Source organism: Salarias fasciatus, chromosome 17, assembly GCF_902148845.1.
Source record: "Salarias fasciatus chromosome 17, fSalaFa1.1, whole genome shotgun sequence".
Taxonomy (NCBI): Eukaryota; Metazoa; Chordata; class Actinopteri; order Blenniiformes; family Blenniidae; genus Salarias; species Salarias fasciatus.
The window spans coordinates 459,273-476,426 of record NC_043761.1 but is presented as its reverse complement, the minus strand read 5'-3'; the positions used below and the strand labels follow the sequence as shown (position 1 = coordinate 476,426).

Below are 17,154 nucleotides of genomic sequence, written 5' to 3'. Positions count from 1 at the left end.
CTCAGCCCCACCCACAGCTCCACCCACAGCTCCACCTCAGCCCCACCTCAGCCCCACCCACAGCTCCACCCTCAGCTCCACCTTAGCTACGACACTGAGCCAGCTGTGATTAGCTGTAAAGCTGGTTGACTGGATAACAGGGTTCACTGGTTAGCTAGTTAGCCGGTTAGCCAGTTTGTTGGTTAGTCGGTTAGCCAGTTAGCCGTTTAGCTGGTTAGCCAGTTAGTCGGTTAGCCAGTTAGCTGGTTAGCCAGTTAGCCGTTTAGCTGGTTAGCCAGTTAGTCGGTTAGCCAGTTAGCTGGTTAGCCAGTTAGCCGTTTAGCTGGTTAGCCGGTTAGCCAGTTAGCCGTTTAGCTGGTTAGCCAGTTAGTCGGTTAGCCAGTTAGCTGGTTAGACAGTTAGCCGGTTAGCCGGTTAGCCGTTTAGCTGGTTAGCCAGTTAGCCGGTTAGCCGTTTAGCTGGTTAGCCAGTTAGCCGGTTAGCCGTTTAGCTGGTTAGCCGGTTAGCCAGCTGCCTTCATCTTGGCTACTTCCAGAATCTTTCTTCAGGATTTCCGTCCTTTGATCTTGAGGACCCGGGTGAAGCGGACTCACTGCACCACCCGGTGGCTCCAGGCGGTGCTGCAGGAGGCTAGCTGGTGTTGATGGATCTGCTGCAGCGTAAATGTAAACTTTGAATTCTGCAATCAAACTGACTTCTTTTCAGAATAAATGGACCTTATTTTGATAACCTCCCCCGAGTGGCTCACAGGAACCAGGCCGGCTTCTGAACATTCTGCACCTTTAACAATAAAAGACTTCAAGCTTACAAAATACACACCGTGCTGAAATATGCTGAGTTTGTTCAGACTGATTCAATTCAAAATGTTTTAACTTTGACAGCTTTATTCTCTTTTCTTTACAATTTTTTTTCAAAAAAAATATTTCACAAGAAATCTTCCCTGGAACCGCCCGAAAAATATTTGAGCAAAATTTCAAAACAGCAACTTTATTCTCATAACGAAGCATTTCTTCTGTTTGTGTCTGAGATTTTCAAAATAAAAGAACTTTCATGTGAAATTGAGATGGACAAAGCTCTTCTTTTGCTCCCTCCCTCTCGTCCGATTTTCTGTCTGCTCGCTGCCGTCGGTTGCGGTTTGACCAATCAGAGCGAAGGCGGCGGCCTACCGAGGCCACGCCCCCCACGCCAGCCCGGGCAGGACCAGCGCCACCAGCACGGAGGAGAAGAGGTTGACGGCGTTGTTGTCCAGGATGGGCTTGCCGCAGATGCGGCGGGTGGTGGCCGACTCGTAGCTCACCACCTTCCCGATGCTGGAGTCGAAGCCTGCGGAGACGGACGCCGTGAGGCGGGGCTTCGGCTCCGACGCGTCCGATTGGTAGATGGCTTCCTACCTGAATACTGCATGTGGGCGCCCAGGAAGGAGTCCAGCATGGAGCCCAGCAGCCCGGCCACGCCCCCGTACACCACCAGGGGCCACTGCGGCCCCGCCCCCTGCAGCTCGCCCACCGTCAGCAGCTGCGTCACCAAGTAGGCCCCGCCCACCACCGCGCCCCCCAGGAAGCTGGCCAGCAGCCCGACCGCCGTCACGCCGCCGTTAGTGCCTGACGGGGGACGAGACGGAGGACACCCGTAAAGCCGTGGGGTCAGAGGTCACGGAGGCCTCTCACAGTAAGCAGGAAGTGCCGTCTTACCTGCCGGCACTTCCTCCCAGGTGGTGATGAGCCTGGGCCGCGATTGGCTGAGGACGGGCCCCACCTCCGAGGCCCAGGTGTCTCCGGCGCTGCAGGCCAGCGAGCCCAGCAGGGACAGACACATCCAGGACGCCGAGTACTGCCTGCTGAAGTCCACGGGGATTTCCCCCGGCCCCGCCTGCCGACGGCAAGACACACCCACCGTCAGGACGGGCGGAGGACGGGGGAGGACGGGTGGAGGATAGGGAGAGGACGGGCAGAGGACGGGTGGAGGATGGGCAGAGGACGGGTGGAGGACGGGTGGAGGATAGGGAGAGGACGGGCAGAGGACGGGTGGAGGACGGGTGGAGGACGGGTGGAGGACGGGTGGAGGACGGGTGGAGGATAGGGAGAGGACGGGCAGAGGACGGGTGGAGGATGGGCAGAGGACGGGTGGAGGACGGGTGGAGGATAGGGAGAGGACGGGCAGAGGACGGGTGGAGGACGGGTGGAGGACGGGTGGAGGACGGGTGGAGGATGGGCAGAGGACGGGTGGAGGATAGGGAGAGGATAGGGAGAGGACGGGCAGAGGACGGGTGGAGGATGGGCAGAGGACGGGTGGAGGACGGGTGGAGGATGGGGGAGGACGGGTGGAGGATAGGGAGAGGACGGGTGGAGGATAGGGAGAGGACGGGGGAGGACGGGTGGAGGACGGGCAGGGGACGGGCGGAGGATGGGCGGAGGACGGGCGGAGGACAGGTGGAGGACTGGAGGAGGATGGGTGGAGGACAGGTGGAGGACGGGCGGCCTCACTTCGATCATGTAGAGCAGTGCCAGCTCGGTGGGAACTCCTCCATTACACAGAACCTGGACCCAGTTCCTCTGGCCTCCTACACACACACACACACACACACACACTGATGTTCTGTGTTTCTGGGTTCTGAGGTTCTCAGTTGAAGACAGAACCGAGGTTCCTGTCAATACATTCAGAATATTCCCCGTGAAGAACAAGTGCAGCAACTGTCGAGTGATTCACTCTGTGTGTGTGTGTGTGTGTGTGTGTGTGTGTGTGTGTGTGTGTGTGTGTGTGTGTGTGTGTGTGTGTGTGTGTGTGTGTGTGTGTGTGTGTGTGTGTGTGTGTAGTTTAGTGAATTTGTTTCTATCCTGAATCCATTCCATATTTTCCAGCTGGTTTACGTTCTGTTCATGTTCTCTCGTCTTCTATGTGATTCTGTTCTACTGTGTTCTATTTGATCTACTGCTCTGCGGTCCGGGTCGGGGTGAAGGGGTGACGGGGTGAAGGGGTGACGGGGTGACGGGGTGAAGGGGTGACGGTGTGGAGGACAGCCCACCTTCCTTGTAGTCGGCGTCGATCTTCTTCTTCTGCTCGCCGCCCCAGCGCGTCAGCCGGGAGGAGGTGATGAAGAAGGCCAGCAGGGCGGAGAAGAAGCTGTAGTTGGCCATGGTCAGCACGAAGCCCACCAGCAGGGCTGAGGGGGGGGGGGGGGGGGGGACGTCAGCGGCGGAGGAACCGGCGGAGGAACCGGCGGAGGAACCGGCGGAGGAACCGGCTCCGCGGTGAACAAAGCGGCGCTCTGTCCTCCCAGCATCGCTCTCTTGTCTCCCGCAGGATTTCTCAGAAAACGTCACTTCAGTGTTTTCTACATTTCCCTGAATTCAACGCCGAGCTCTACCCAGCATGCAGTTCAGCGACAAGTCAGCCACCAGCTCATGATAATGCTAGAGATCACAGGGACAGTAGATCCCAGTGGATTCATTTGATCCCAGTGGATCTCAGGATCGTCATCACTCACCTCCCAGAGCTCCTGAGCGGTCCAGGCTGCGTCTCTTCAGCGCTCGGACCGTCAGCACCAGCGGGACCAGGATGGAGAACAGCCATCGCCATGGCGACACCGGCTGCAGCGTCCCTGCAGACGCAGAACGCCGGGCTGCAGGTTACAGATCAGCAGCAGACCAGGAGGTGAGAACATCTGGAGGAGAAGCAGGAGCTCTGAAGGCAAACAGGTTCTGGACTGGATCTGGAGAGCCACTGGATCCTGTTCTCAGAGGAGCCAGGAGGAGGGATTCCACAGGGAGCAGAACAGAGCGCCAGGAGTTCTTCACTGAGGAGAGGACGGAACTACAGGACCGACCGACCGACTATGTAAATAACTAAATAACTGGCCAAGTAAGTAACTAAGTAAATAAGTAACTTACTAACAAACTGCCTAAATAAGTAACTCACAAACTAAGTGACTGAAGTAACTGACCGAAGAACCATAAATAACTGAGCGTTAGACCAGGCGGTCCCTCCATGTCTCCATGTGTCCATGTGTCCATGTGTCCATGTGTCCATGTCTCCATGTGTCCATGTCTCCATGTGTCCATGTGTCCATGTCTCCATGTGTCCATGTGTCCATGTCTTCATGTGTCCATGTCTCCATGTCTCCATGTCTCCATGTCTCCATGTGTCCATGTGTCCATGTCTCCATGTGTCCATGTGTCCATGTGTCCATGTCTCCATGTGTCCATGTGTCCATGTCTCCATGTGTCCATGTCTCCATGTGTCCATGTCTTCATGTGTCCATGTCTCCATGTCTCCATGTCTCCATGTCTCCAGGTCTCCATGTCTCCATGTCTCCATGTCTCCATGTCTCCATGTCTCCATGTCTCCAGGTCTCCATGTCTCCATGTCTCCATGTCTCCAGGTCTCCATGTCTCCATGTCTCCATGTCTCCATGTCTCCATGTCTTCATGTGTCCATGTGTCCATGTCTCCATGTGTCCATGTCTCCATGTGTCCATGTCTTCATGTGTCCATGTGTCCATGTCTCCATGTGTCCATGTGTCCATGTCTTCATGTGTCCATGTGTCCATGTCTCCATGTCTCCATGTGTCCATGTCTCCATGTGTCCATGTGTCCATGTCTCCATGTGTCCATGTCTCCATGTGTCCATGTCTCCATGTGTCCATGTCTTCATGTGTCCATGTGTCCATGTGTCCATGTCTCCATGTCTCCATGTGTCCATGTCTCCATGTGTCCATGTGTCCATGTGTCCATGTGTCCATGTCTCCATGTGTCCATGTCTCCATGTGTCCATGTCTTCATGTGTCCATGTGTCCATGTCTCCATGTCTCCATGTCTCCATGTGTCCATGTGTCCATGTCTCCATGTGTCCATGTCTCCATGTCTCCATGTCTCCATGTGTCCATGTGTCCATGTGTCCATGTCTCCATGTGTCCATGTCTTCATGTGTCCATGTGTCGATGTCTCCATGTGTCCATGTCTCCATGTGTCCATGTCTTCATGTGTCCATGTGTCCATGTCTCCATGTCTCCATGTCTCCATGTGTCCATGTGTCCATGTCTCCATGTGTCCATGTCTCCATGTCTCCATGTCTCCATGTGTCCATGTGTCCATGTGTCCATGTCTCCATGTGTCCATGTCTTCATGTGTCCATGTGTCCATGTCTCCATGTGTCCATGTCTCCATGTGTCCATGTCTTCATGTGTCCATGTGTCCATGTCTCCATGTGTCCATGTGTCCATGTCTTCATGTGTCCATGTGTCCATGTCTCCATGTCTCCATGTGTCCATGTCTCCATGTGTCCATGTGTCCATGTCTCCATGTGTCCATGTCTCCATGTGTCCATGTCTCCATGTGTCCATGTCTTCATGTGTCCATGTGTCCATGTGTCCATGTCTCCATGTCTCCATGTGTCCATGTCTCCATGTGTCCATGTGTCCATGTGTCCATGTGTCCATGTCTCCATGTGTCCATGTCTCCATGTGTCCATGTCTTCATGTGTCCATGTGTCCATGTCTCCATGTCTCCATGTCTCCATGTGTCCATGTGTCCATGTCTCCATGTGTCCATGTCTCCATGTCTCCATGTCTCCATGTGTCCATGTGTCCATGTGTCCATGTCTCCATGTGTCCATGTCTTCATGTGTCCATGTGTCGATGTCTCCATGTGTCCATGTCTCCATGTGTCCATGTCTTCATGTGTCCATGTCTTCATGTGTCCATGTGTCCATGTCTCCATGTGTCCATGTCTCCATGTGTCCATGTCTTCATGTGTCCATGTGTCCATGTCTCCATGTCTCCATGTCTCCATGTGTCCATGTGTCCATGTCTCCATGTGTCCATGTCTCCATGTCTCCATGTCTCCATGTGTCCATGTGTCCATGTGTCCATGTCTCCATGTGTCCATGTCTCCATGTGTCCATGTCTTCATGTGTCCATGTGTCCATGTCTCCATGTCTCCATGTCTCCATGTGTCCATGTGTCCATGTCTCCATGTGTCCATGTCTCCATGTCTCCATGTCTCCATGTGTCCATGTGTCCATGTGTCCATGTCTCCATGTGTCCATGTCTTCATGTGTCCATGTGTCGATGTCTCCATGTGTCCATGTCTCCATGTGTCCATGTCTTCATGTGTCCATGTGTCCATGTCTCCATGTCTCCATGTCTCCATGTGTCCATGTGTCCATGTCTCCATGTGTCCATGTCTCCATGTCTCCATGTCTCCATGTGTCCATGTGTCCATGTGTCCATGTCTCCATGTGTCCATGTCTTCATGTGTCCATGTGTCCATGTCTCCATGTGTCCATGTCTCCATGTGTCCATGTCTTCATGTGTCCATGTGTCCATGTCTCCATGTGTCCATGTGTCCATGTGTCCATGTCTCCATGTGTCCATGTGTCCATGTCTCCATGTCTCCATGTGTCCATGTCTCCATGTGTCCATGTCTCCATGTGTCCATGTCTTCATGTGTCCATGTGTCCATGTCTCCATGTGTCCATGTCTCCATGTCTCCATGTGTCCATGTCTCCATGTGTCCATGTCTCCATGTCTCCATGTGTCCATGTCTCCATGTCTCCATGTGTCCATGTCTTCATGTGTCCATGTGTCCATGTGTCCATGTCTCCATGTCTCCATGTGTCCATGTCTCCATGTGTCCATGTGTCCATGTCTCCATGTGTCCATGTCTCCATGTCTTCATGTGTCCATGTGTCCATGTCTCCATGTCTCCATGTCTCCATGTCTCCATGTGTCCATGTGTCCATGTGTCCATGTCTCCATGTGTCCATGTCTCCATGTGTCCATGTCTTCATGTGTCCATGTGTCCATGTCTCCATGTGTCCATGTCTCCATGTCTCCATGTGTCCATGTCTCCATGTGTCCATGTCTTCATGTGTCCATGTGTCCATGTCTCCATGTGTCCATGTCTCCATGTCTCCATGTGTCCATGTCTCCATGTGTCCATGTCTTCATGTGTCCATGTGTCCATGTGTCCATGTCTCCATGTCTCCATGTGTCCATGTGTCCATGTGTCCATGTGTCCATGTGTCCATGTCTCCATGTGTCCATGTGTCCATGTGTCCATGTGTCCATGTGTCCATGTCTCCATGTCTCCATGTGTCCATGTGTCCATGTCTCTCCCAGCGGGATGGATGAAGGTTTTCCTCTTCCCGGTCCCGGTGGTGATGTAACTGGGTCATGTTTAGTGACCGGGTCCATCTCTGGACATGTCCCCGGACTCAGCGTGTTGATCCTCCGGTTTACCGCGTTGCGGTTAGCGGCGGGGAGCGGGGGGGGGGGGGGGGGTTACCGCGTTGCGGTTAGCGGCGGGGAGCGGGGGGGGGGTTACCGCGTTGCGGTTAGCGGCGGGGAGCGGAGGGGGGGGGGGGTTACCGCGTTGCGGTTAGTAGCGGGGAGCGGGGGGGGGGGGGGGTTACCGCGTTGCGGTTAGCGGCGGGGAGCGGGGGGGGGGGTTACCGCGTTGCGGTTAGCGGCGGGGAGCGGAGGGGGGGGGGGGTTACCGCGTTGCGGTTAGTAGCGGGGAGCGGGGGGGGGGGGGGGGTTACCGCGTTGCGGTTAGCGGCGGGGAGCGGGGGGGGGGGGGGGGGGGGGGGGGGGGGTTACCGCATTGCGGTTAGCGGCGGGGGGCGGCTGGTTTTCTGCTGGGGTCTGATTAGAATAAATACCGAGTTTCACCACCGCTCTGTTTGTGGACAGTCGCTCAGCCCCCCTGCTGAGAGCCCATCGTCGGCCCTGAGCTCCGGAATCGCAGAGACGGTAGAGACAGGCGAGCCGTCACACAAGTAACTAACCGATTAACCCTAACCCTAAACTGACCGAGTTCATGACTGACTGACTGAGTAAATAACTGACAGAGTATCTGGCTGACTAGCAAACCAAGTAAATAACCGACTAAGCAAATAATTGACCAGCAAGCTAAGTAAATCCCGACCTCCCTAATTAACTGACTGACTGAGGAAATAACTGACTGATTGATTAAGAAACTGAGTGAATAAGTAAGTAACCAATTCAGAGAATTACCAACAATAACTGATCTTTTCAGCTGTTTTCTCCTTCAATAAATTCAAATGTTTCCATTGATTTTTTATTCTTTCTTGCAGCCGTTCTGTCCAGCAGGGGGCAGCAGACCGGAGGCTCTGGCTGCTGGAAGCTTCCAGACTCCGATCAGTGATCTCTGATCTGACCGGCCCACAGGGGGCGCTGCAGGACTGCAGAAAACCCTGACAGGTCTTCACACACCTGAAGCCAGAACTTCTGCAGGACCTGGCGCAGGACCTGCAGGGACCTGCAGGGACCTGCAGGGACCTGCAGGGACCTGTGGGTCCTGTTGTGGTTGCAGTGTGAGCAGATATCAGACTCAGAACCTTCTAGAACTTCCTTCGTCCTGGAGAATGAGTTCTACGCAGAACTTTGGATGGTATCAGTTGTATATTCGAGTTCTTTGTAATTTTAAAGGTTTTCAAACAGACCTGTGACCACATCCTGGTCCGGGTTCTGGATCAGGGTTCTGGATCAGGGAAGCTTCACATTTTAAAGTCAGAAGAAGGTTTTGTCTTCTGGCTTTGATCAGACTCTATATATGTTTGAGAACCGCCCTGAGGAACCAAGCTTTCAGGATTCTGGATCCTGAGAGGACCAGAGGACTGGCTGAGGGTTTACTTTTTACCTAGAACAGGTTTCAGTGGATGATGTTCTAAAAGTTGTGCTGCTGGTCCGTACTGTGAGGCCAGAGGATTAAATGACGGAACGTCTGTTCTCATTCCTTCATTCCTCCACTGGGTGGAGCTGTTCATCTTCTGGTTCTGCAGGTTCTCAGGGTTCTAGATCTCTTAGGGACCTTTTCCAGCACACTGGTTCCCGGGCCAAATCGGGGCCGGCACCCAAAATTGAACCGGTTATTGTGTTCGCACCGGCCCCGGCCCCGGCCCCGGCCCCGGCCCCGGCCCCAGGCCCCGGCCCCGGCCCCGGTCCCGGCCCCGGCCCCAGGCCCCGGCCCCGGCCCCGGCCCCGGCCCCGGCCCCGGCCCCGACCCCGGCCCCGGCCCCGGCCCCGGCCCCGGCCCCGGCCTCGGCCCCGGCCCCGGCCCCGGCCCCGGCCCCGGCCCCGGCCCCGGCCCCGGCCCCGGCCCCGGCCCCGGCCTCGGCCCCGGCCCCGGCCCCGGCCCCGGCCCCGGCCTCGGCCCCGGCCCCGGCCCCGGTCCCGGCCCCGGCCCCGGGTGCCACCTGATCGGGGCCGGATCTGACCCAGGAAGAAAGTGGTCCCTGAAATCCCTGGTCCTTGGGGCCGAGGCCGGGCCCCGGCCCCGGCCTCGGCCCCGGCCCCGGTCCCGGCCCCGGCCCCAGGCCCCGGCCCCGGCCCCGGCCCCGGCCCCGGCCCCGGCCCCGGCCCCGGGTGCCACCTGATCGGGGCCGGATCTGACCCAGGAAGAAAGTGGTCCCTGAAATCCCTGGTCCTTGGGGCCGAGGCCGGGCCCCGGCCCCGGCCTCGGCCCCGGCCCCGGTCCCGGCCCCGGCCCCAGGCCCCGGCCCCGGCCCCGGCCCCGGCCCCGGCCCCAGGCCCCGGCCCCGGCCCCGGCCCCGGCCCCGGCCCCGGCCCCGGCCCCGGCCCCGGCCCCAGGCCCCGGCCCCGGCCTCGGCCCCAAGGACCAGGGATTTCAGGGACCACTTTCTTCCTGGGTCAGATCCGGCCCCGATCAGGCGGCAGCGCACGCCGTGACGTTCAGTGGTTTGAAGAAGTATCTGAGCCTTTTGGAACGGAAAAGAACGGGCCAAGAGGAGTCCTGACGGAGGAGCCAGACTGATCTGCAGGACGGGAAGCGTCTGGTCGAAGTCACTGCTGCCAAAGGGGGACAAAAAATATTACATGTAATGGTTCAGTTACTTCTTCCTCCCCTTCTGTCACCGTTTCCACGCTGTCCTCCTTAAAATATGAAAACCGATCAACGTTTGGGTGGTTTTAGTTGAAGCAGACTCTGTTTTTTCATCTGTGTGATCAGATCACATTTAACGGGGATTTTATGCAGAAATGTGAGAAATTCCAAAAGCTTCAGATACTTTTTCATACCACTGTACTCCGGTGGCGAGGGGCGGCGGCGGGAGCGCTTTTTTTGTCCACCTACACCGTGAGTGGCGGGCGGCGTTAGTTCACTTCCGCATTGGGGGGAGCGCTCGTTTCCACATCCGCTCATTCCAGGCGCATTCCGAACACGACAGACAGGCGGCTATTTTCAATGAACTGGTTTCTTCAACACCGCCCGCCTGGAATGCGCCGTCCTTCCAGAGGAGCTGTCCCAGGGGGGCGTGGCCTCGGGCCGGCGCTGGCGTCACCGGTCCTTCCAGAGGAGCTCTCCCAGGGGGGCGTGGCCTCGGGCCGGCGCTGGCGTCACCGGTCCTTCCAGAGGAGCTGTCCCAGGGGGGCGTGGCCTCGGGCCGGCGCTGGCGTCACCGGTCCTTCCAGAGGAGCTGTCCCAGGGGGGCGTGGCCTCGGGCCGGCGCTGGCGTCACCGGTCCCGCTCCGGCTGATGGATTATGGACGGCTGGAGCTGCTTTTGGCCGCCGGCTCTCCATCTGGAGGCGCTCTGAATCGGTTTCATGCTTGAGAAGCAGAAAGAGAGCGGCTCTCAGGAGTTCTGCCGGGTCACATGAGCCCGTTGCCGTCAGACGGCGTTCTGCCGTTTGTTCCTGAGCTGGAATCACATGTTCCCCGTGTCTGCGGGGGAACCGCGGCTCCGAAACGCCGCGCCAGATTACAGCGCTGTGACCTCCGTGACGGAAATCTGAAGAGAGCAAACGGCGAACTCTCCAATCAGGAAACAACCAGCAGCTGAGGCACCGAGCAGCGTCAGGAACCAGCAGACGGTACAGAGGAGAACACACACACACACACACACACACACACACACACACACACACACACACACACACACACACACCACACACACGCGCACACAAACTCTGTCAAACTGTGTATGAACACACTTTATCCACGTCGTTCCACTGGAGAGGGTAACAAATGACAATGAAGCAGGATGTGGGAGCATCTAATGCAGCGTGTGTGTGTGTGTGTGTGTGTGTGTGTGTGTGTGAGTGTGTGTGTGTGTGTTGTGGTGGGGGTGTTTAGGAGTTGAGGCGGTGAACCGCCCTGAGGTCAAAGGTTGCTCTCCTCCTCCTCAGTTTTGTAATTGTGCTGCATCTAACAGCGGAAATCTGCGGCGGTTCTTCACGGTTCTCGTTCCGCTCTGCGGTGGAACCTGAATGGAGACTCTGTGGAACCCGAGTCAAGTTCAGCGAGAGAGAGGCTGCAGACGGGAAACATCCAGAAGAAACCCTCCAGTCTGTTCTGCTGCTCTACAGCATGGGAGTGCTTTATTAACCCTTTATTAACCCCTTAATAACATTACTAACCCTTTGCTAACATTTTATTACATGTTATTAACACTTATTAACTCTTTATTAACCCTCTTTAACATGTTATTAACACTTCTTACCCTCCACGACTCACCAGACAAGCTGCTCATGACGAGGGAGACGACCCAGAAGAAGAGCGACAGCGCCAGAGTGGCACACAGGACGATCATGTCGGTCATCATCTTGACAGAATCCTTCATCAACACGTCCAAGTCAGAGTCCATGGTGGGTCAGTTCTACAGAACACAGAGAACAGAGTCCATGGTGGGTCAGTTCTACAGAACACAGAGAACAGAGTCCATGGTGGGTCAGTTCTACAGAACACAGAGAACACAGACAGCAGGGAACCGAGGCTGGCCGGTTCCTTGCTGGACATCATGTTTCATTAAAGTCAGATTGTTAGAACCCAGGAAAACAATAAAGTCCGTCTGTCTTTCAGACCTCCTTTAGTCTGGATTCAACCAAAACACCAAAACACACTGCTGCCTTCTGCTGATCTGCTTCTGCTCATCATCACTGCTACAGACAGAATTTAAAGGTTCGCTGATTCAGGGGCGATCAGGAGCTCCGACAGACGATCGATACGGAACCGAGAACTGAAGCAAAGCCTCGCTTTTAAAGAGAGATCTTCACCCTGTGGCATCTGAAGGGTTCAAAGGTGAAAATGACCTGTTGTGAGGGCTGAGCTGACCCTGACCCTGACCCTGACCCTGACCCTGAACCCACAACGGGAACACATTTAGAGATCAGTTCATGACATGATTCATCACAGCATCAAGGGTCATGATTGGCTGAAAGACAGGAAACAGAATCTGAACCTCAGTTCCAGGAGTTCATTTCATGTGACTGTCAGCCCGGAGCAGTTCAGGTGCATTATGGGACATTGTCTCAGATCAGGTGCATTATGGGACATTGTCTCAGATCAGGTGCATTATGGGACATTGTTTATTTCAGTTCAGGTCCTTTATGAAGATTTGATTCTCAACACTAAGACTGAAAATGTTCCCGATTTCCTCCTGTAGCTGTTAAGGTTCTGTCTTCGTTCTGGACTGTTCTCTGTTCCGCCAGCAACACCGCCAAGCATCGACAAACACCGCAAACAACACCGCCAAGCATCGACAAACACCGCAAACAACACCGCCAAGCATCGACAAACACCGCAAACAACACCGCCAAGCATCGACAAACACCGCAAACAACACCGCAAACAACACCGCCAAGCATCGACAAACAGGAAGATCAGTTTTTTCCACTAACAGCCTGGAGTCCTTCATCCACTGGGTGTGTGTGTGTGTGTGTGTGTGTGTGTGTGTGTGTGTGTGTGTGTGTGTGTGTGTGTGTGTGTGTGTTGCCCTTGTCGGGTTATTATTAAGAGGTAAAACGTTAATATCTGTGTCTCTGAACACCACAAAGTCCAAAGAAGTCATCGTGGACTTTAGGAAACGCAGGTCTGATCCACCTCCCCTTTTCATACACGGGGATCCAGTGGAGAGGGTCCACACCTTCACCTTCCTGGGCACCGTGATCACCGACAACCTCTCCTGGTCTGCAAACACCTCAGCTGTCTTTAAGAAGGCACAGCAGCGTCTGCACTTCCTGAGAGTTCTCAGGAAAAGTAACATCTGTGAGAAGCTGCTGGTGACCTTCTACCGCTCCACCATCGAGAGCATCCTGACCGACTGCATCACCGTGTGGTTCTCCCACTGCCCCGAGGCAGACAGGCAGAGACTACAGAGAGTGGTGAGGACAGCTGAGAAGATCATCGGATGCCCTCTTCCCTCCATCAGAGACTTATTCACATCCCGCTGCCTCAGCAGAGCTGAGGCAATCAAAAGAGACAGTACCCACCCAGCACACCACCTGTTTGAACTGTTCCCCTCTGGCAGGCGCTACAGGTCCATCAAAACAAAGACAGACTAAGAAACAGCTTCTTTCCACAAGCCATCACTGCACTGAATCTGAAGGGTCACTGACAGACACGCACTCATGGAAATGTGCAATAATCTGCAAATACTGCAAGTTCTTTTCTATATATGATTTTTTTTCTATTTATGTTTTCCTTTTAAATTTGCACTATTGTTGGTTGTTCTTTTAAATTATATATACACGGATGCTGCTTGAAATTTCGTTGCACTTTGTGCAATGACAATAAACTGATTCTGATTCTGATTCTGATAAAACGTTAATATCTCTTCAATATAACTCATTGTTATTATTTCTTTGATTTCCTTCTCAGTTTTCAAATTAAATATCAGATATTGTTGAAATATTACATCCTCACATGAAAATTAATGAGACAAATGAAAATAATTCAGAGTTGAATTTTACAGTTTTTAAACACTTGAAATCACGTCCAGTCAGAGCCGCGGCGCGGAGACGGAAACATGAACGTGTGAGCCGCTCTGAGCGAAACTCACCCCTCCGCTGAGCCGCCATCGCTTCCTTCATTCACACCTTCAATCTCACTTCAGATCTCCAACCTGCCGAGCCGGAAACACGTCCAGCTCCAGAAAACTGATCCGGTCTCACACAAAAAGAGCAGAATGTGTTGGAAGACGGGGAGAGGCTGCAGACTGCCGATCCGGACTGAAGGAGGACGGACGATTTTCAGCAACGGACCAGCTGTTCCACAAACACGAGCTTAAAGAGACAGTGAACGCACCACGCTCCAACCGGCTCCGAAAGTCACTGGGAAGGCTCCTTATCCCAGCTGCTAAAGAGACAGTGAACGCACCATGCTCTCTGAAAGCCACCTTATCCCAGCTCCTAAAGAGACAGTGAACGCACCATGCTCTCTGAAAGCCACCTTATCCCAGCTCCTAAAGAGACAGTGAACGCACCACTCTCTCTGATGGCCACCTTCTCCCAGCTGCTAAAGAGACAGTGAACGCACCACTCTCTCTGATGGCCACCTTCTCCCAGCTGCTAAAGAGCCACCTGGTGGTCCGGTCCACCATAGTGAGGAGGTGCGTAAAGCCCTGGTAGGGGGGCAGCAGACCCACCAAGTCCAGATGGACGTAGTCGACCCTCCTCTCAGGAACAAAGGCTCCGGCGGGGGTCCTGGTGTGGCGGTGAATCCCGCCGAGCTGACACGCCCTTCAGGAGGCTGTCCAGCTCCTCATGTCCCTCCTGAGGTCCGGCCAGGCGAACTTCGCCCCCGGCAGCCCCACCGATGCTTTAGCAGCAGGAAGCGTCAGCGGGACGACCCGGCGGCGTCCCATGGAGACGTCACGGGAGCGTCGTGTCCTGGACAGGCTGCCAGCGACGGCATCGCTTCGACCAGAGACATGACGAATGTCTGCGGTGAACTCCGAGGTGGCCGACAGGTGGCACTGCTGCCCGGCAGACCATGGCTCGGTGGTCTTGGACACGGCGACGGTGAGGGGTTTGTGGTCCACAAAAGCGGAGAACTGCCATCCTCGAGCAGGAACTGACAGTGGCGCATGGCGAGGAAGAGTCAAACGTTCTCGGTCGAACCTGGTGTTTCCTCTCACTGTCCTGATGTGCTTCCTGAAGAACCCGGAGCTCCCAGACTGTCCCGCTGCATCGTCCCAGGCGTGTGTGGACAGCGCGTCCTGGGCTCTCAGACGCCAGGGTTCTCTGTGGGGACCAGGCCACTGCCTGTCCGCCCTTCCCGCCCTTCCCTTCACAGCTTGGCTGAATGCCATGAAGCGGTGGTAAAGGTTCCCCTGCCCAGGAACCCCTGCAGGGACCTGACTGCATGAGGACGATCTACCGCAGCAGGCGATGGAACCAGTCCACGTGAGGAGACGCGGTGACCCAGGAAGCCAGCTCCTGAGAGCCCGAACCGAACCGACACTTGGCGGGATTAACGATCAGTCTGTGCTCCTTCAGCGTGGCGAAGACCTGTTTCAGGTGTAACAGGCCCCGCCCACCAGGATGTCATCCAGGTACACCAACAGGACCAGCAGCACCCTTAACACAGACTTCATCAGGCACTGGAAGGTTTGTGCTGCACCTCTAAGTCCAAATGGCGTCTGCAGGAGCTCCAAAAGTCCTCATGGAGTGATCGCTGCAGCCTTGGCCACGTCGTGGGCCGGACCAGGACCTGGTGGTAGCCCCTCACCAGATCCACCAATAACTCTCCCCGCCCGGTGGACTGAGGAATCCTGGACGTGCTTGATGGATTACCGATGGTGACATTAATTGACATAATGACATTTAGGTGCCGAAAATCACTACACGGGGTGAAAGGTGAGGCCCACGGACTGTCCGAGCACCAAGTCAGAAAACTCCTCCTTGGCGATCGCCAGCTTCGCCGCGTCCAGCCGGCGAGGCCGCGCAGAAACCGACGGCCCAGCTGGAGGGATGTCATGTTCCACTCAGCAGGCGAGGACAGTCTGGTCAGGGAACCTTCCGGGAGCCGCTGGGACACACCACAGTGGACAGCGACCCCCCTGAATATGAGGAAAAGGACAAGAGCGTCCACCAGGCGGCGGCTCACAATGTCCGCAATGTCCACAGAGTCCGCAATGTCCACAGAGTCCGCAATGTCCACAGTGTCCATGAGCACACAGACAATCATTGGGCTCACATGTGAGGATGAGTGTGGTTCGGTTCTCAGCGGATCGCTGTGTTTTCACTGAGGACGGAGTTCATGAGCAGGTTCCTGGGTCTGCTGGACAGAAGGCCGATGGCGGACCTCTCTGGTCTCCTCTGACGGTCTGACTGTTGTTTACCTGTCTGACTGTTGTTTACCTGTCTGATTGTTGTTTACATGTTGACTGTTGTTTACCTGTCTGACTGTTGTTCACATGTTGACTGTTGTTCACCTGTCTGACTGTTGTTTACTTGTTGACTATTGTTCACCTGTCAGATTGTTGTTTACCTGTCTGACTGTTGTTTACCTGTCTGATTGTTGTTTACATGTTGACTGTTGTTTACCTGTCTGACTGTTGTTTACATGTTGACTGTTGTTCACCTGTCTGACTGTTGTTTACTTGTTGACTATTGTTCACCTGTCAGATTGTTGTTTACCTGTCTGACTGTTGTTTACTTGTTGACTGTTGTTTACCTGTTGGCTGTTGTTTACTTGTCTGACTGTTGTTTACTTGTTGGCTGTTGTTTACCTGTCTGACCGTTGTTTGCCTGTTGACTTTTGTTTACTGTTATTTACTTGTTGACTGACTGTTTACTTGTTAACTGTTGTTTACCTGTCTGACTTTTGATTACTTGTTGGCTGCTGTTTACATGTATGACTGTTGTTTACTTGTTGACTGTTTACTTGTTGACTGTTGTTTACCTGTCTGACTGTTGTTTACTTGTTGACTGACTGTTTACTTGTTGACTGCTGTGTTTACTTGTTGACTGTTGTTTTCCTGTTGACTGTTGTTTACCTGTTGACTTTTGTTTACTGTCATTTACTTGTTGACTGACTGTTTACTTGTTAACTGTTGTTTACCTGTCTGATGGTTGTTTACTTGTTGACTGTTTACTTGTTGACTGTTGTTTACTTATTGACTGTTTACTTGTTGACTGTTGTTTACCTGTCTGACTGTTGTTTACATGTTGACTGTTGTTCACCTGTCAGATTGTTGTTTACCTGTCTGACTGTTGTTTACTTGTTGACTGTTGTTTACCTGTTGGCTGTTGTTTACTTGTCTGACTGTTGTTTACTTGTTGGCTGTTGTTTACCTGTCTGACCGTTGTTTGCCTGTTGACTTTTGTTTACTGTTATTTACTTGTTGACTGACTGTTTACTTGTTAACTGTTGTTTACTTGTCTGACTTTTGA

General features: G+C 54.2%; 1 protein-coding gene across 1 annotated transcript; it reads right to left on the bottom strand.

The window, feature by feature from the left end:
* Positions 1–10: 10 nt before the first annotated feature.
* tmem19 (transmembrane protein 19) lies at positions 11–14,003 on the bottom strand. The gene is made up of 8 exons (XM_030113564.1): positions 13,818–14,003; positions 11,495–11,636; positions 3,485–3,598; positions 3,023–3,160; positions 2,484–2,560; positions 1,692–1,869; positions 1,392–1,601; positions 11–1,323 (listed from the first exon to the last, which is right to left on the bottom strand). The coding sequence occupies exons 2-8, from the start codon at positions 11,622–11,624 to the stop codon at positions 1,163–1,165; spliced, it is 1,008 nt and encodes a 335-aa protein (XP_029969424.1). The 5' UTR covers positions 11,625–11,636; positions 13,818–14,003; the 3' UTR covers positions 11–1,162.
* Between the last annotated feature and the right edge of the window lie 3,151 nt (positions 14,004–17,154).